The 19,267-nt window shown below is 45.2% G+C and overlaps 1 protein-coding gene across 4 annotated transcripts in view; it reads left to right on the top strand.

Annotated features, from left to right (window-relative positions):
- The window catches only part of ADIPOR2 (adiponectin receptor 2), a 44,762-nt gene extending 32,340 nt beyond the window's left edge, over positions 1 to 12,422 (top strand). For all 4 annotated transcript variants that reach the window (XM_057428126.1, XM_057428129.1, XM_057428127.1 and 1 more), the window contains exons 3-8: positions 2,662 to 2,781; positions 4,506 to 4,677; positions 5,323 to 5,509; positions 6,583 to 6,770; positions 7,979 to 8,172; positions 9,669 to 12,422. In XM_057428126.1, the coding sequence (XP_057284109.1) occupies positions 2,662 to 2,781; positions 4,506 to 4,677; positions 5,323 to 5,509; positions 6,583 to 6,770; positions 7,979 to 8,172; positions 9,669 to 9,800 (993 nt within the window). In that variant the 3' untranslated portion in view covers positions 9,801 to 12,422. The remainder of the gene's footprint in view (positions 1 to 2,661; positions 2,782 to 4,505; positions 4,678 to 5,322; positions 5,510 to 6,582; positions 6,771 to 7,978; positions 8,173 to 9,668) is intronic.
- The last annotated feature ends 6,845 nt before the right edge of the window (positions 12,423 to 19,267 follow it).

Genomic DNA, 19,267 nt, shown 5'->3' with positions numbered 1-19,267 from the left:
GAAAAATAATGGCAGTGAATGTTTTTTTTTGAGTCAGAGTGAAACCAAATTTGTTATTAATATGCTTTCTGGTCCAGCAGGACATTTGCCTATTTTAGAAGGATATTAAACCTATTTACATCTCAGTGTTGTCTGATGCTTTTTTTTTTGATAGAATTGATGGGATAATCTAGGCAATAAGAGTGCATTTAATACTTACATTGCTGTAAGATCTGGCTAGCACTGATCAATATTTGTATCAGTTGTCTGATATAAAATATGAAATCCTTTCCCAGACTTGCTCAGGGTGGGTGTTGATTGTAATAATAAATGGAGGCAAGTAGACAGATTGCCTGTCCCTCCCCTATGAGGTACAGATTATGTACAAAGATTCATTTAGTCAATCAGGTTGTCCTAGGGTGGACAAATGTGAGGTCATGACGTGTGAAGGATGTTTACTGTATACTAAATAGCAAAGATCTGCATTCTGGGTAAGCAGAGGGGTCCTCTTCAAAAGATGATGCTTTCAGTGGCTACTGCACAACTTGGGTACAAAAGCAAGTATTAGCATGTTGTTTGTCTCTCTCAAAACCCCAAACTATTGAAGCATCTAGATAGCTTACTGTAGGCTGGAAGAAGTTTTATTTATCAAAAAATTAAAGCTTTAAGCAGCTTGTTGAGTTAAATTGCTGATGAAAACAGATAATAAGGCCTTACTCTAAAGAGAGAGCTGTAACATTGGACAAATGCGCAGCCACATCTGGTCTCTGACTCAAAGTTCAGGGTACTTACCTGAACATTACTGATAGTATTTAATAGATGAAGTATGTGAGGTTATATACTGAATTCTCTGGCACCTGTGTTGGAGCAATCCCAGGCACAGCTACAGGTTGGGCAGAGAAAAGATTCAGAGCAGCCCTGCAGAGAAGGACTTGGGGGATGTTGGTTGATGAGAAAATGAGCATGAGCCGGCTTCAGTGTGCGCTTGCAGCCCAGAAAGCCAACCGTATCCTGGGCTGCATCAAAAGGAGTGTGACCAGCAGGTCGAAGGAGGTGATCCTGCCCCTCTACTCTGCTCTTGTGAGACCTCACTTGGAGTATTGTGTGCAGTTCTGGTGTCCTCAACATAAAAAGGACATGGAACTGTTGGAACAAGTCCAGAGGAGGGCCATGAGGATGATCAGGGGACTGGAGCACCTCCCATGTGAAGATAGGCTGAGGAAGTTGGGGCTGTTCAGCCTGGAGAAGAGAAGGCTGCGTGGAGACCTCATAGCAGCCTTCCAGTATCTGAAGGGGCCCCTACAGGGATGCTGGGGAGGGACTCTTCATTAGGGATTGTAGTGACAGGACAAGGGGTAACGAGTTAAAACAGAGGAAGTTTAGACTGGATATAAGGAGGAAATTCTTTCCTGTTAGGGTGGTGAGGCACTGGAATGGGTTGCCCAGGGAAGCTGTGAATGCTCCATCCCTGGCAGTGTTCAAGGCCAGGTTGGACATGGTTTAATATGAGGTGTCCCTGCCCATGGCAGGGGGGTTGGAACTAGATGATCCTTTCCAACCCTAATTATTCTATGATTCTCTGGTACTTCAGATGGCATTACTGGTAAATAATCTTGATTTTTAAAGTTGTAAACCTTTATGTGGGACTTGGAGGGTGAAAAATTGTGACATATAATATGGAGGAGCACAGTCTCTGACAGCATGCAGGGCTTTCTTGGCTTGGTCACAAGGTGCTGTGTGTAGCAGCTTTCTGCCTCAATCCCAGAGAGTACAAAAGGCTCATTCTCTCTTTTCTAGCTTTCTCAAACTTGTTTACCTTGGAAGCTGAAGGAGTCTCTGGTGGACCATAAGCATTGTAGTAAGCAAACATTTGTGTCTTGTCACACACACCAATATTTTTGATATTAATATGTAGATAATGTGGTAACTCAGCATAGGGTAGAAAACTACCAAACCTCATTCCTATAAAGTTATTAGTGATGTATACCAGCTGAATATTCAGGTTCAGCGGTGTTTTTTGTTTTCGTTTTCGTAATTCTTTTGATACACCTTGGGGGTATGGATATTTCTCTTTATTTGAATTTTGTTTAAAACTGTGTAACTGCTTTTCTTTGATAACTTGCCTTTGTGTAACTGACCAAAGTTTCATACTAGATTCTGAAATAACTTAAGGTGAATAAATGTCTGAAGTGTCAGTTAAACACAATAGAGACCTTCAGATGTGAACTAGAAACTGAAATGAAGCATTTATAACTAAGTAAATAGATTCCTTTGCTTGGCCTTTATTGTTCTAAAATTCTGTGCATGTTATAGAGGCATTAAGGCAGACATAGTGACATTGAAACGGAAAATAGGAAGTAATTCTTCCCGAGAGGTAGGTAGGCTGCAAGCCTCAGACTCCATATCTGGGCTTTAATGAGGCATAACTTACAGAAGAACACTGCTTTCTTCCAAACATGGTGAAAACGTGTGTGAAATGGATTAGACATGTGAGTTGTTCTCAGATACCTAAGAATGTAATAATTTTTTTTTGCTGGTTCTCTTGAATTCCTGCCTCAGTGCTGAACAGGGGAAAAAAAGGCTATTTGCCAAGACCTCAAATCATAGTTTTCTATGGAGAACGTCACCTTCCTCCATTCATCTTTCTGAAAGCTGTTTTCTCTATTTTTTTCTTTCCCCCAGTGTTCTGAAGATCACAAACACAACGATGAGTCACCTCAAGAAGATGAAGGGTTTATGGGTATGTCACCTCTTCTACAAGCCCACCATGCTATGGAGAGAATGGAAGAATTTGTGTGTAAGGTAAGGGCATGAGGAAACTGCTGAAGTAATTTCCGTTTTTAGGAAGCTCCAGTGGGCAACAGACTACACCTGCAGCAACTGGGCTAATAATGAGGGAGAGAGGGTACACACCACCCCGACTGGGCATCTCTTGCTATAAGTAGTAACACTAGAGCTTCTTGGAATCTCAGTCTGTCATAAATGAATAAACTGTAAGGCAGTAGGGATACAAATGAGACTCTAAAGCTGATTGTGCAGCTGAGGAGCTTCTTGAAACACCTGTGAGTGCAAAGCAGAATAAAACCCTTCTGGTTCAAGGCACTTTCATTCACAAGGTCGTTTCTTTTTTTTCCAGGTTTCTTCAAACTTGCAAATATTTTGCTTTTCCAGCACTATTTGCATCCATTGCAGAATAAGCTCTGTCTCTTACAAGCTATATTAAATCCATTATAGATTTTGTAATTGCTGATCTTGGCTCAACTTTTTGCTACTTTTTAGATTCATAGGACTGTGTCTGGCCCTTCTTGCTTGGTGAAAGTAGTGCTGCCCCTTTATACACTGCTGGTTTTATGAACTATTCTTTGATGTGTGTGCATGCATCTTTTCCCTTTCTAGATGTTGTGTAGGGTGGATTGTGTAAAATCAATTCCCTCCTGCTGTTCCTACTGCAATTCAAATTTTTGGTTCCTGAAGTAAACCAGTTATTTTCTTGTTTAATATATTGAATAACCTTGTCTTTAACTAGGTTGGTTATTCTGATTTGGTTTTGTTTTGCTTCCATGAAGGAGTGTAGAGAATTGATTTAAAAACTCTGTGCTCTGTTTGTTGAAACTGAAATAAGAATGTAGCTTTTTAAACTTAGTGTTTCAGGACTCATCAGGCTCACTCCTGTGTTACTAACCAGCCGACAAATCCAAGGAACACTGCAGAAACAACCCCGGTACATAAAGTAATTCCCTGATACCCCTCTGCTTGGCAGTGCTGCTTCTGAGACCAAACTGAAGACTGCATATATCTCATGTTATTGAAGCAGCTCTAAGAACACCCGTGCGCACTTTTTTCATTTGGAACCAGCTGCAGGAATAACGTGTGCACTTATGTTCTCTCTCCCTTTAAAGAAGAAATCTGATGGAAATGGATCTGTTGCCTTAACTGATCTGTCACTGTTTGTTTTGGAAGTTTGGGAGTTTTTTTTTCTTTCCAGCCTGGATAAGGGATTGGATACGTCTCACTGGACTCTTGCTACTTCATGCTTTCTGGCCCATATTAGTGCTGATGGGCAGCCTTTTTGCTAGACTGCACCAAATACTAACAGATACACAGATTAGCTTGTGGTTGGAAAAACAGGCTCTTACTTATTTCTTGGAGGGAACTAGGCATAAACTTCATATTAAATGGAAAGGATGATATATGAAAATAACAGAGTATGGAAATGAATTAAATGTTTTCCCTTCATTAGCAGTGAAAAAAGCCCAATAGCTTTCCTGCTCAATGAAATGCCGAAGTACTTCTTTCTCTAACTGGTGCAGATCAACTTCATAATGATACTGTTTAAATAGGGAGCTGTGACTTAAGCATTGTATTTATTTCAGGTGTAAAGCCTTTTCCCCAGAAATGTCCCATTCACTCTTTTCTGTTTAATGTATTCATGGACTAACACTTCTACTAATACAGGTTTTCTGACTTTTGCCATACATCAGTAGAACTCAGCTCCCTGCATTTAACTAAAATTCTCTAACTTCTAGGTATGGGAGGGCCGATGGAGAGTCATTCCCCATGATGTTCTGCCTGACTGGCTAAAGGACAACGACTACCTGTTGCATGGACACAGACCGCCCATGCCTTCCTTCCGGGCTTGTTTCAAGAGTATCTTCAGAATACATACAGAAACTGGTAACATCTGGACGCATCTTCTAGGTATTTTCAGATTGTTCTAATGCTAATTGGCTTCATTGCTCTCTTCCTTTGAAAGCAAGATAGAAAGGGTATTGGGGTAGTCAGCATTATCATTCCACTAGTAACCTGATAAATTAATAGGTTGATATGCCTCTCAATTTTGTCCCACCAGGGTTGGATGGGACTTCCTTAATTATGCATTCAGTATAAAAAAATTTCCTTATAGTTGATAAAATACTAGTAGATACTCTTTTCTCCCAAGTGCGTAAGCGTTAATTGAGATCACATTTCTTGCCACAGGAACACACTTAAGCTGCGGTTTGTGAGAGTGGTTTTCAACTTGCAAGGAGCCTTGAAGGAAAAGGGTTTCTTTGAACCATGCTCTCCTCATTTTAAGTTTTGCAACAGGTTATTTCATTGTTCTACAATATCCAACTAGTTGTCAGACACAAGTGAAAATACAGAGTCCATGCAAGTCTGTATTGCATCAGTCTGAGACAGAAATGTGGTTGGAATGCATAGGGCTGTACTCTGTTCTGCATGTGTGCCGCTGGTTGTCATCCAGCTCCTCTGTGTAGTGCTTCTGTACATTAAAGCCGTGCTTCTAGAAAGGAAAAGCTTTCAGTATGCATGAACTTGATGCCTTTCTGCCTCACTGTTTTTCAGGATGTGTGTTCTTCCTTTGTTTGGGAATTTTTTACATGTTCCGGCCAAACATGTCCTTTGTAGCACCCGTGCAGGAGAAGGTGGTTGTTGGATTGTTCTTTTTGGGAGCCATACTCTGCCTCTCCTTCTCATGGCTCTTCCACACAGTTTATTGCCACTCAGAAGGTGTTTCCCGGCTCTTCTCCAAGTAAGTGCCTAGAGGACAGGGTAGGCCAAATAAGAAACAGGTGGGAAAACAGGGTTGGGATTTATGCCTAGAGCCCCAGTGTAGGAGTTGTTCATTGCATGACTGCATGTACTTTGGAACGGAGTTGAGCAGAGATTCAGTGCAGCTTCTTCTAATTATTGTTTGTTTCAGCATGAGTTTTTGTGCTGTCATTTTAGTCTCAAAAGTCCCTCATTTTCTGCTGTTTGGCAGGCGTGTGCACACATCTTGCTGCTGTAAGTAATATAGCTCGAACTTAGTTACAGGGCTTTGAATTTTAATACAACTTCGCTTCTTGTCATTTCACCTAGTCTGAGTAACTTTGAATCTTAAACTTATGTAAGACAGCTCCACAATGTGTAGCGAAATGTCTTGGTCTTTTGGTTTTATTACATCTTGTTTTTTTTTGTCTGACTGCTAAATAGCTCATATTTCCTAAGATTACTTAACCTAGGATTGTATAGTCTGCAAGACTACCCCTAAAGTAGCCCAGCAATTAAAATCTCCTGATGAAAAATTAACTCCATCTTCTGTAGGAGCATTTTGTCAGGTTGTGGTAAAAAGCAATAGCTGTAGGTACTCCTTTTCTTCACTGGCATATAGAAAAGCAACGTGGTTGAAAAATGGTGACATTTTTCCCCAGTGGTCACTTAAGCTGATGCTTGACTCGCTCATGCTTGTCAGGTACTGAAATGTTTGTGTTGGCTGTGCTCTCACAACATACTGTATGCCCTTTTTTGTATTTAGAGGACTCTTGTGCTGCTTTTTTCCTCATTTGAAGCTTAAATCTGAGTTTTCTTCAAACAGCTTTGGTCTGAAGGCTGCTGTAGGTATTGATGACCAAAAGTGGCCTTATTAGCTGTCTGTCAAAATAATCCATTACTGTAGGAGGGCATTGGTGGAAGAGTTGCCATCATGAAATAAGTTGCAATAGTGAGAATAACTTCATTTTGCAGTCAGAAGTAAGACAATAGGTTTACTAAAGAAGAGAGTGTTGGTATGAAGGCTTCCGAAGATTCACATCTCTTACAAAACTGATTTATGTTTCTTTCTAGGCTGGATTATTCTGGCATTGCACTTCTCATAATGGGCAGCTTTGTACCATGGCTGTACTACTCCTTCTATTGCAACCCTCAGCCTTGCTTCATCTACTTGATTGTGATTTGTGTCCTGGGCATCGCAGCCATAATTGTCTCACAATGGGACATGTTTGCAACCCCTGAATACCGGGGTGTAAGGGCAGGTAAGACTTAAAGTTAACCGTTTTGCTTCTTGACTGCCTTTCTTCCTTCCTACTTGGAAAAAAAATGTCTTGTGAAGACTGAAGAGCTTAATTTTCTAGATATTCTTGGATTGGGAGCTTGATGGGTTTTCTGTCAGCATTTATTATAGCCATCTGGATGCACAGATAAGGGCTGGTGCAAGTCCTGGAAGTGCATTCCTGAAATGGACAGTAACACATGCAGTAGGACAGGTAATGCAAAGTATTTCTAGATACATCTAGCAACTTTGCTCTCTCCAAAAATGGCTGACTGCTTGGTGTGTGTATGTGTACTTCTACTATTTGTCTTGGTTTTGAAATACTAGGCAAATTGTTCTTTGAAATACAAGCAAATCACTGAATGGTTGAATTAATCTCAATGATTTGCCTAGATAAAGTAGGTATTTAAGAGAAAGAACCTACACATGATCAGAAGAACAAAATCAGATTTGGTTCCACTTTCTGAGGCAGGAAGAAAGAGAAAGCTTTAGGGGGCAGCTCTAGAATGTGCACACAGCTGTGTTGAATAGTATTATTTGTTACTTAACCTGCACATGATGCCTACAGTAAATCTAGATTTCCTGGACAAGCTGCGGGTATACTTCAGAGAGTTCAGCACTCCAAACTTAAAATCTGTGGATGGGACATGATTACTCCCATCTCCCCCCCCCCCCGCCTTTCACTAGAATTCTGTATGTGCTGCTGAAATCTAAATGAATAAACCATGTTCTCATATTTGGCAGATCACATGAGCTGCAGATGCTGCTTTTTTGTTTCCTAGGACTAGTTGTACAGTATATGATAAATAATCTCTTTGTTGTGTCTCCTTGTTTTGCTCTTGAGAGATTATGGTAAAGTGAAACATAGTTCATGTAGTCTCGGTGCCCTCTACAGTCCAAGATCTGTAACTGGCTCAGTGTACCTCAAGCTGACAGATGCAATCAGTAAATGAAATGTTGCAGTAAGTGCTGGAACATACCAGTAGGTTCTGGTATATGGAGGAATTCTGTGCATTCTTTAAATTCCTTTCCAATAAAGTGCTTCTGGGGACCTCCAGCTTCAAGAGTTGTCACTTTGCTGCTGCTTTGGCAAATACTGAGTTTTCCTTCCATAGCTTTTGTGTTTGCATTGTCTCCCTTTACCTCCACTGTGTTCAAACCTGACTCTCCCACATTTTCTTTACCTCCCAGGAGTATTTCTAGGTCTGGGTCTTAGTGGGGTTATTCCCACCCTGCACTTTGTCATCTCTGAGGGGCTCCTGAAAGCAGCCACAATGGGGCAGATAGGCTGGCTGGCACTCATGGCATGCCTGTACATCACTGGTGCTGCACTATATGCTGCCCGCATCCCGGAGAGATTCTTCCCTGGCAAGTGTGACATCTGGGTGAGTCTACAGAATGACTGGATAAGGAGACCAACATGAAAGCTAGTTCCCCTTGAGGCTGGAGGATGTTGTGTCAGTGTTTTCTTATTGCAAGTATCAAACTGCTGCACCAGAAGCATTTGTCTTAACAGGCCATACTGTGGGCTTTCTAAGCCTGGTTTACCTCGTCCCTCTCTTGCTGACTGGCTGGTCTGAAGTAACTGCTGGTGTGCAAATTCACCCCTGCACATTTACTAGATAGCTTTAATAGATGGGTAAGCAACTTGTACACCTTTTTGTGTGTGTGTTGAGGATTCTGCAAGTACGCATCTTATCTTGCTTCTGTTTAGAATAGTGCCTGGTTATTTCTCTGTTGTTCAGTGTTTTGTCTGGGATCTTCATCATATTTGGCTCCCCATCTTGTGCAGCCAGTGAAAACACTGGATAGAGATGATAGACTTTGGAGGGATCTCTGGCCCAGGAGAAGGGGAAGTGGTGTGAGCAAGTGGGTGTGTGAAAGAAACTTGGTATGAGGGAAAGGATCATGAAGACTCTGGAGGGGAAATATGTGGGAAAGATGTAAAGAAAGAAATCGGGTGGAGCAGGAGTAGAGATGAGAGGGAGGTGGACCCTTGAAAGACAACTGTACTTCCACTAGGACAGTTTAAGGCCCCTAAAGAAGATCAGAAGTGAGAATGAGGCCTGGGTTGTTTGAGTAGCTTTTGCAGAGCACCAGTTTGCTAGGTTTGTTTAAATAGCCAGATCAAGCCTTGTTATGATAATGAGCTAGGCTCCAAAAGCACTATTTTCCAAGCTTTCAGTGCAGCCTGCAAATACACATTTATAGATTGATTTATTTATTTCCCCCACGAGTATTATCCATATTGGTACGGCTTCCCTCAAACAAGGATGTGCTTTGTCATGTAGTTCCCTCATGGTTTTTATTCTGCTGTACTATAATCAATAGCATCCTGGGCATTCATTCAGAACATCTGGTTGTTCCTAGGTTTTAATATAATACCTCTTTTTTTCCTGTTCCATTTCTCTATGGCAGAGAAATAAAATAACATTCAAAATCCATGTGGTAAAACTTATGGCTGTGACCAGAGCAGAGTTTTACCTGTTAGCTGTATGAGAGAACCTTTTTTATCAATAAACCATATTGTGGAGGAGGTAATTTTAAGTGTCTTGCTGAAGCCTTTTGCACAAAGCTCAGAAATTGTCTTTTCACAAAGATGCACTATAGCATTTATATAGCATATTTGAGTGACGAGCTGCTTAAGATGCCTGTGAAGGAAAGGGGTGTGTATGTGTGTGTGTGGAGAATTTGATTAGTTTGCTGATGGTAGAAGTGGGATGGGCTTTTAATACACAACTTGGAGAACTTTGCAGCTTGTGGATCAAGGTACTGCTACGTGTTACTGTGTACTTCAGCCGAATGTGTGGCTTTTTTGGAGACAGGGTAGCAGTAGAGCCCAAAGTACCCCAGCTGAACAGAAGTGTTTTCTTTTCCGCAGTTCCACTCCCATCAACTGTTTCACGTCTTTGTAGTGGCTGGTGCTTTCGTGCACTTCCATGGGGTTTCCAATCTCCAGGAGTTCCGATTCACAGTCGGAGGAGGCTGCACAGAGGAAGATGGGATGCAGTAAAGCCAGCCTTCAGCCCAAGACCGTAACCAAAACAGTACCGCGAGCGCGGTTGAAGCATACAGGCTAGCAAAATGAATACCTAAGAAGAATCCAAGTTTCAGCTGATGGGGCATGGAGCTTCATGGGGATTCTGACTAACCAAGATAAATTCTATACCTCAAGCAATGGAATAAATCAATTTGAAGACCAGGAAATTCTGAAACCCTAATTTATTCTTGGGATCTACAGATTGAGCTACAGAGGACCCTTTCCAAATCGGCTTCTGTCAATGCCATATTTATTTGTAGAACTGGGGAGGGATAGCTTGGCAGTTTCCTTTTTCTTTTTTTTTTTTTCCTTCTTTTTTTCCCTTTTTTTTCTTTTTTTTTTTTAAGAAAAAAAACAAGGTTAAATTTATATCCTATTGGAGGGTTTGGGAGTTGATTTTAGATGCTCTTTGGGGAGAAAAACAAATTGTAAATAAGATTTCTAACTTTCTGTTTAAATAAAATTTATATAAATGTTTTAAACAATGGGTGGGGGGAAAAGGGTTTTTGTAAAGAATGCAACATGCAAGTACCACACACTGTTTCAATTTTGCACAAAACAAATGATTGCAGGAGGACCAGGTAAAATTCCCAGGAGTGAAGCATGCCCTGGGCCAGATGGGGTCCCGGCCAGCACATGGAGTAGGTTCAGTATATGTACACAAGGGTTGTGAAAGTCACAGTGTTAGCAAGTTTATTTACTCAAGTAACTCAAGATACATCTGTGCCCTGCCTGAGCATGTGAGACATCTGCCTTCCAAGCTTGTGTGGCCTGTATAGTTTTGGATAGCGGATCTTAAAGTTGGTTGTTTTGGTTCTCATCATATGAATTGGAGCATGATGGGATAACTGCACGTGAAATAGCAAACAGTCTGACTCCATCAGTGCCTGCCTATACCCAAGGGCCCACATTAAGTAGGTGGTTGCCATTTGAGGGTGTGCTTTGCTTTGTCTGAACAAATAATGGTAATACACTTTTCAAAAGGTTGTTGAGCATGTGAGGGGAACCAGGGGTGGGGTTAAGATGGACTGGAAAGAGGAAACCGTGTGCTCCAGGACTTGGAGTTAACAGTTACTGCAGACTCAAGCACATTACCTTCTCATGTATCAGGCTCCATATGCCAAGGGAGTTTGCAGGTTTTTCTTTTTAAGGGGAAAAATCCACCATCAGCCTAATGCAGTTCTATATATACTTTTTTTTTCTTCCTTAGGTCTGCTTCCCATCTGTGCTTAAGCAATGGGACTGCTGGTATTTCTTAACCTAAAACTTAAGAGTTCAGTTGGATTGCTGTGGAGCTGACGCGCCTCCTATATAAGGGGAGGCATAGACCCTTCTCTTGTGTAATTGATGTAGCTTGATCTTTGGAGCCCAGTCAGAAGCCAGGCTGAAGGAGAATCTTTGGAGTCGCAAGATGAAACTTGAACGTTTTGTTTGTTATGGCACAGGTATTGCTTGGAGTGTTTAATTGGAAATTCAGAGCAATTACCTCTCACAGATGAGTTAAACAGCTCATAAAATGCTGTATTTCACAAGGAAGGTAAAGGGTGTTTTGGTTTTTTTTGTTGTGTGTTGGGTAGGGTTTTGTGTTTTTTGTTTTGTTTTTTTATCTTTTTAAGACTCCTGCAAGCTCGAATTTTCATCCTTCAAGAGAAAAATGTGGATTGCAAAGATCTTCCTATGCCTTGGATGGTGCAGAGAGTGTTTTGGGGAGTTTCTTTGCCTAATGGAGTCGCATAGAAGTAGAATGCCTTCCTAAAGTTGATGAGTGGTATTAAGGCTTCACCCCTTGAATATGAGCCTCTGAGAGCAAGGTCAGCTGCAGAAAGAGGTGCTGCAGCAGAGTCTGCGAGCTTAGAAAGACATGTTCTCAGTGGGATCACTACACTGGATGCCCGTAGGGCCAGAAGAAGTTTATCACAGGTCTGTGTGGTAGTAAAGTGAAGAGCAGTATTAACTTGGATGTAAGGGCTAATAGCAGTGGCATTCCGTACAAAGATGTAGAGTTGCCTGGAGGGAAGTATATTGGTGTCTGAGAAGAGCATGGTACATATCAGAATCAGAGTTGTCTGTAAGGCGCTTTAGGATACCTCTGTAACAGTACCAGCAGAAGTGGCAGTCTCCATCCTGGATCGTCCCACGTTCACTCCTTGAAGGGTGATTGTAACCTGGTCCTACACAGCACAGAACTATTACAGAAACACAGTACTCCACCTGCTATTCTTAACCCAGTCAGTCTCTCCATTCAAGAAGTTTGTGTGTTCCAATAAAAACAACCTAGCTGTGCACTTTTCTGTAGCTTTTGCTGAGAACTCTTCCCAGGTTGGCACCTGAATGCCTTACTCTCAGCAGTCAGAGGCTTGCTTGCTCTGTGTGCAGGTTATTGCCATAGAATAGTTAGGACCTACAGCTTCTTTCCTTCCCCATTAAATAGTGGCCTTGTTCAGTATATTTCTTTTTAAAAATTGCTTACTGTTGGAAGCAATGAAGCACATTCTGGGGTTTTGATGGTGGGGGACTCTGGTGATGGTTCCATGTACGATGGGATCTTATTACTTGCTGTATTCTTAACTTCTGCTAATAAAAGAACCAAATGGATTATTGTCTGCTTTGAGTCTTTCTGTGCTGTGTGTGAAGCTTGAAAGTCACTCCCACTTCCCTCCTTCCCAGTGCTTACAGGCAGTGCCTCGTAGGTAGAGGAGTTTTGCTGATGCAGAAACCAAACTGATGCTTAAATGCTTGTTTATGTGTGACTGAACTGATGCTTGCTGTGTGCCTCCCCAAGCAAAAGCCAGTGGGGTGGGAGACAGACGTCAGTACTACTGTGTGGCATCCTTTTGATGTCTCTAATTCTCATCGAGTATGTGCCTGGTCTTGCTGTAAGATTTCAGTACTGTCTGATGCATTTAAATATCACAGCAAAGGTGTCAGTGGGCTGTGCTGCCTCTTACACTGCTAATCTCCAAGGGAAATTTGTTTTTCCAACGTTTAGACTTCGGTACCCAACAGGGTTGCCAGTTGTAGTATGGGGCTGGCGGTGGTGTTAGGTTTGTCTGCTGCCAGTACTTCATGAAGTAGTGGTAACATGGTTTAGTGTGAGGTGTCCCTAGCCATGGCAGGGGGGTTGGAACTTTATGATCTTAAGGTCCTTTCCAACCCTAACTATTCTATGATTCTAAGCTGCCCATCATAGGAAGTTCCCTGACATACAGTTATTCTGAACTTGCAGAGAATGAAAGTCCTGGAACTACATATATCTTGTCCTATCTCAGCTTGGTTTTGACCTCTTGTCATACTTAAAAGCAACTTGAGAACAAATTGGGATAGGTGTTACTGTTAAATCTTGCCTTTTGTTTTGAGAAGCTTAGCTGAACCCATGTGGTGGAGTTGAGGGGTGGTCATGGGGCTGGGCAGCCTTTGTCAGGTTTCTCACCATCCCCCAGGCCTCCATCTGAACCTACTATTTCAGAGGTTATCTATTTCTGCATGTTTAGAGACACTAATTTTCAGTGGCTTGGTTTCCCAGTTCCTGGTCTTGCAGATTGTGGAGCAGACTGCATGTGTGCTGTCCCCTTCCTCTCTTCCTAGGCTACCTCCTACTGCTGCAGGCTGGGTGCCAGGGGGTAATAGGCAGGCAGGGGAAAGGAGCAAACAGGCCAAGGAGTCAAACGGCGTGGAGCGTGGTGGAAGGAGCAGGTTTATGGACAGTGTTGGAAAGCCAAAGGTGAAGCATTGGTGGGTGAGAGCTTGCATGGAAAAAAGCAGGCAGGAGGGGCCAAGGGTGTGAAGAGCAAGAGCTGGGGGAGGAAGATAGTGTGTGCTGAGACCTGCGTTGTTGTGGGTAAATTTTTTGGTGGGTTGAGACTGAGAAGAGATAGCCAGGAGGCCTGGACTTAAATTCCTGGTGTAGAGGAAGTGCCTCACAGCCTGTACCCCTGTAAGGGACTGATCTCCTCCTGGTATGCAGGCTTAAGGCTGGCAGGGGTGAGGAGGAGGAGTGGGCTTTGACAGGGCAGTGACTGGGGCTGGTGCTGACCAGAACAGCCGTGTGCCTGGAGTGGGGCCTTCTGCTCCTGCATCGCTGTTCCTTGACTGCCAGCAAGCACATGTGGACTACCTGGGCAGGATATGCCTAATCATCCTCTTGTGTTGGCTCACGCTGAGTCTGGGCATCTACAGCTGGGCTGTTTATCAGCTGCTTAACTCAAGACACGTGTTTTGCAGTGCCTCATACGAGATCCAGCTTCAGTAAATGACCTGTGACAGCTCGAGGTTCTAGTATGGAATCTTTTATTTAATGCAAAGCAAGTTCAAGGAGCATGGAGAAAGTCGTTGTCAGATTACGTGCGAATTACACTAAAATAAGCTGCCATGTTTGAGCATGAATTGGGTTTATTCTGTTTTCAGAAAGCAAAGTGATGCTTAAAAGTTGTCTGTGAGGCTACACTTGCATGGCCTACCTCTGCATGTAGCTGTGGCCGTGCTTTGCCCTCTCCCAGGAATCACTTCTTCCATTCATTGCAAAGGGTGAACTTACCCTGAGTATGGACTGAAGCAAGTGTATGATTAGGATGGAGGAGCTGAGTTTGGTTTAGTTGAAGCTATTAGAGGCTTTCTGCAAATCTGAGTTCTTTTTTTCCTTTTTATTTATTTATTTTTGCCTTGTGTGGCATCATGCACTTTATCTGAACCAAGCTCTCCTGCTGGTCTCAGAGCTGCTGTATTTGTCTGGAATGCCCAAGCTGAAATTGTCTAGGCTGTCTTCCAGGAGTACTGAGCACTGATGCGCTTTAAATGGAGTTCCCTAAAAAGACCAGCTCCTTGGAGAGGATGTGCGTTATTTCCTAGGTCTGTATGTCCTTTATGAAAAAGGAATAGCAGCCTCAGGCTCATGGCAACATGGAACACGTCATACCTGATCATCTTCAGCTATGTTAACTATGAGCAACATAGGGGAAGCACAGGAGGAATCCTCTGCCCAGCATCACCTAGGCAGTGATGCAGTTCAGCTGTTGAGAAGAGGACCAGCTGTAACTGGTCCCTTGTTCACCACCCTGCTCACCATCAGGAAGGTAGGCTCTTTGGGGAGGGATGGCAGGATGTGAGCCTAACACTCCCGTGTGTGTGCAAGGGGGTGATTTGCCAGCTCGGTCGTATTTCAAGCATTCGCAGGAGCTTCTCCTTTGCTCTTCTCTCCTCTAGTATAGTTCATGTTTGAACAGCAGAGCTGTTGCTGTTTCTGAGCTGTGAGATGTTTGCACTGGAGATTCGCAGTGATTTCACTTATTAGCAGCTTCATGTCTACAGTGGTACAGCTGGGCACAGAGGCTCTTCACAGTTGGCAGAAAAAACAAACCAGTCTAGCTGTAAATGAGATGGGAAAATCATAGGCCTGGCTGGGCTCCCAGACCAGCGGCGTGCTTCCCTTTTGGAGGCAAATGGCACCCAAACCAGCTCCAGCAGCTAGCTTTTGTTCTCCTCTCCAGCCATGCCAAACCTGTGCATATGGTGTGAGGTTTGTGCTGGCTGGAGCTGAGTTCCCCTGGACTCAGGAAGTTGTTCAGTGCAGCCAATGCCAGGCTGCAAGGCCGGAGCAGGGACAGGCTGGGGTGGCTCCCCAGTGTTGGCAGCAGTGGGATGGGATGGGATGGGATTGGAAGCCATTCCTCCTGGGAGGGAGCAGCTGCTGCCACTACCTCCTGCCTGCTCCTGGCTCAACCCTGGCTCTGGCGCAGCTCCCCAGTTGTATTGCCTGCAGCAGCAGCCAGGCTGGCTGTGCTGCCTTTGCCAGGGAGCATCCTGCCAGTATGGAAAGCAATACTGTGTCCCTCAGAGCCGGGCGGGAGCAGGGTGACGGCAGGCTCCAGCTCCTGCTGTGCCAGGCAGCTGGCTGCACAGTGCTGAAGAAAGCCGTTGCTTTGGCTAGTGTGTGACTTCCAGCATCGCTGTGCTCCCTCTCGTTGCAAGGGCTTCCCCAGCAGCTCTCTGTCCCCTTCCCTGCCATTTGTGAGAGGCCAGCCCCTAGTGTGACAGTGGCCTCCAGAAAGGCTGGCAGTCTCCCACCATCCCCGCAGCCTTTCCTCAGGGAAGTCCAAGGAAGCGCCCATGCACATCCTCATAACCCTGGCTGGAAGAGCGGCGGTGGCTGCCTGACGCAGGAGGAGCCAAATGGAGATGTAAAGACAAGGCTCAGTGCCCAGCCCTCTCCTGTTGCCAGCAGCGGGGTGCCAGGGCTCTCAGCATTTGAGCCGGCAGCAGGCAAAGCAGGAAGAGCTGATGAAATTGCCTGCACGGCCCACGAGGTATTTACTGAAGAAATGTGCTTGGTGGTGTTTAAGCGAGGCCATCACAGGTTGCGTCAGGTGCTGGTGACGGGCTGCATTGCTGTGGTTGATGTCATAGGAGGTAATGACAGCGGTGTTTGCTGGCTGAGTGAGTGACAGGCAGTGCCCAGGCTCCTCTCAGGTGCATGCAGAGGTGGTGTGAGGGAACCTGAAGCAGAGGCTTTGGTGAAGAGCCTGCACAAAGGGATGGAGGAGCTCCCCTGGTCCAGGGGGAACGAGAGCAGCAATCCCCTCCAGGGAGGGTCCAACTGGTGATGGAGCCATTCAGCACATGGGAGCTTGATGCTCTTTCTCCACTTGCTTTTGAAAAGCTGCTTCATGTATGCTGCATTTGGCTGCCCTCAGCCCCTCTCCCCTGCAAGCAGAGGTATGCAAGAGCCCAGGGTTTCTGCAATGAAAGTGCCATTGGACTTTATCAGCAGAAGCAGCATCTGGAAAATATTCTCAGGAGCTTGAGTCTGAGATGTGCACATGAAACCAAGCCAGACTGTGGTACTGGTCTTTTGCTGGGGTAGAGAAGGGCACCGTCCCCTCTTAACCCACTTGGAGCGTGTGGCTCCTCACTGTGACTGCTGCCACACCAGCGTGGGATGTGCCAGGCTCTTGCTAAGGATAAGCCCACTCAGGTCAGCCTCCTGCCTTTGTGCCCTCTCCCAACTGCGAATGGCTGCTGTACATCCAGGGCTGATTTTCCTACTGTTTTGTAGGGTGAAGACATCCCTGTCTGGCATACTGGAAGGTTTAGCCATCCACCTGCTCTGACCCAAGGCATGAGGCAAGGAAGGGTATGTGTATGTGCAAGATGCGTGTCCCTGCCCACAGCTCAAACATCCTCAATGCCCACCGCAGCATCCAGGGTTACCTCAGCCTGCAGTGGGGTGTTTCCAAAGCCTGTAAGGGGTGTAACAGAGATTTTGGGTCCCTTTCCACCTGGCTGGGAGGAAATGAGCTGCAGGTTTAGGGCTTGGGAAGCCCCTGATGTGTGTGGTAGCCAGATGTGGCTGGGTAGGGCTGATGGACATCCCTCACTGCAGAGCAACACCTGGACCCTTCTCCCATTGAGCCTTGCCTTGTTGGAATAACCCCTGACGCCTACAGTGTGTGTGTTTGTGGGGGTGAGCGGGATCTTGCAGGAGGTACAGCTGTGATTTACAGTGCTGTATCAGGATGGCGGTGGGATGCTGCTCATCTGGAAGTGAGAGGTGGTTCCTCTCACAGCTGCTCCTCCGCTGGTCAGATGCTCTGGCCTCAGATCTGTTCGCGTTTGCTGACCTATTTTAATGTGCTATGCCCAGCACATGACTCGGGAAGTTGGGAGCAGCTGCTCTTCCTAGGGACTTTTCTCTTGCTGTAGGGCCATGAGCTGCTATCTCTGCCAGGCAAACAGAGCATGCAGTGGGATTTGCTTAACCCCATGCTGGAGACCAGGAATGGGTAGGTGTGCCTAGGGTCTGCTTTGATGGCAAAAAACGTAAGAAAGCCATTTGCCTTCTAAGGCTAAAACCATGCCTAAGTGCAGCTATCCCACTGTGGATCAGCAGCACTTGGGAAGAAAAGGGCTGTGTTTGCCTCCTAATAAATGGTGAAGACAAACCGCGTGTACAGAAGCAGGAGCTTCTGTAGCAGAAATGGTTGCTGAGGTGCGCATGTGCTACCTCCCCTGGGGAGCAAGCACACCAGGCTTTTGAGTGCGGTGGGCCCAGTGCAGCTCTCTTCTTCCTCAATCTCTCCATCAAACCTTTACCCTTATTTTTTGGTTAAAAAAGTAATCCAGTTCTCACACCTATCCTATTCCCTTCAGTTACATCTGAGGCACAAACTTGCTATGTCAACTAAGCCAGGTATAGCTCATGTCTTTACTCTCTCAGTGCAGGTCTCTTTACAGGACCATGTTCATAGTGGGTTTAATGCACCTGAAATCAAACATGATTCATAGGCAGGAGGTCACCGTGTATTTCTGTATCTCTTTTTAGCCGAGTGGAGATGGGACTGCTAATCCTTTCTGACAGGGAGGTCACCCTTGAGAGTGCTGCCCTAGGAGGGCAGCACCAAGGGCATGTGCATGGAGCTGCAGGAGCTGTGCCAGCCAGTTGGGCATGCCCTGAGCCGGTGGCTCCTCCGTCTGCGAGCAGCTCTTGACTCCTCAGACTTGACAGCAGCCCCTTTTCCTTCCACGCTGTCTTCATCTTCTTTGGCTGCTTCTGGCTCTGATAAGGTCACTGCATCTGAAGCCTGGAAACCGTGTCCAGAATAGCTTCCAGTACTGCAGTTGCTCCTCTCTTCCTTGCCGTAACACTGCCTTCAGTGAAGCAAAACCCGCCACAGCGGGAGCTGTAACATCCTGAAAGGTTCCCACCAGGACCTGGTTGTGACTGGTCCCCTTAGTGTCGGGTGGCACTTGCCCCGAGGAGGCAGCAGCTCAGTTAGATGAGCTACACACCTCTCAGGAGGCCCAGAGGGGCGCAGGTGGTTTCCAAAGTGGCAGACCTGGCAGAGGAGGCCAAGGCAAGGCTCTGCTTTGCTGGCCTGATAGCCTGCTCCCTTTGAGCAAACACAGTGTGTACTCATTGGTGCTGGAGTGACTACAGATGGGGATGATGCAGAGCTCAGGGTGAGACCCTGTTTCCATCTGTAGCCATTGGCTGTGGCATCCCTACCACTGATGGTGGTGGTCCTCGATCATGTACATCCACATCACCCTGCCAGCACCAGGACTCCTACCCTGCCCCAGAGGTGACAGAGCTGTGGTCTGTGGGGTGCAGTTGACTAGTTCACAGTGTGCGCTCCATGGTCAGAGGTCCCAAAGTTCCAGTAAAAACAGTGGCACAGCAACCAGGAGCATTTCTTGGTATCCCCATGAGTTGCTGGCACATCCCTCCTAGCCAGGCCACCATTTCTGCAGTGTTTGCGTCCCTCCATCTGTACTATGTCCCCATGAGTTTGGTGAAGGGATATGGTGTAGGGCTGTGATTAGCACCAAACATGACACGCTGAAGCCTAAGTATCTATTTAGAATATGCCATATATTTGTTTTTAGTAAGATGGTATGGAGCAGTTCATACAAAAAGAGAAAAAATGGGTGCTCCCCATGTGTCTGTA

The sequence above is a fragment of the Pezoporus wallicus genome, unplaced genomic scaffold (genome assembly GCF_028554395.1).
Source record: "Pezoporus wallicus isolate ANWC-B61680 ecotype Strahan unplaced genomic scaffold, APGP_CSIRO_Pwel_v1 contig_2908, whole genome shotgun sequence".
Classification (NCBI taxonomy): domain Eukaryota; kingdom Metazoa; phylum Chordata; class Aves; order Psittaciformes; family Psittacidae; genus Pezoporus; species Pezoporus wallicus.
The sequence above is the reverse complement of the archived record's forward strand: the minus strand, read 5'-3'. Positions and strand labels throughout refer to the sequence as shown.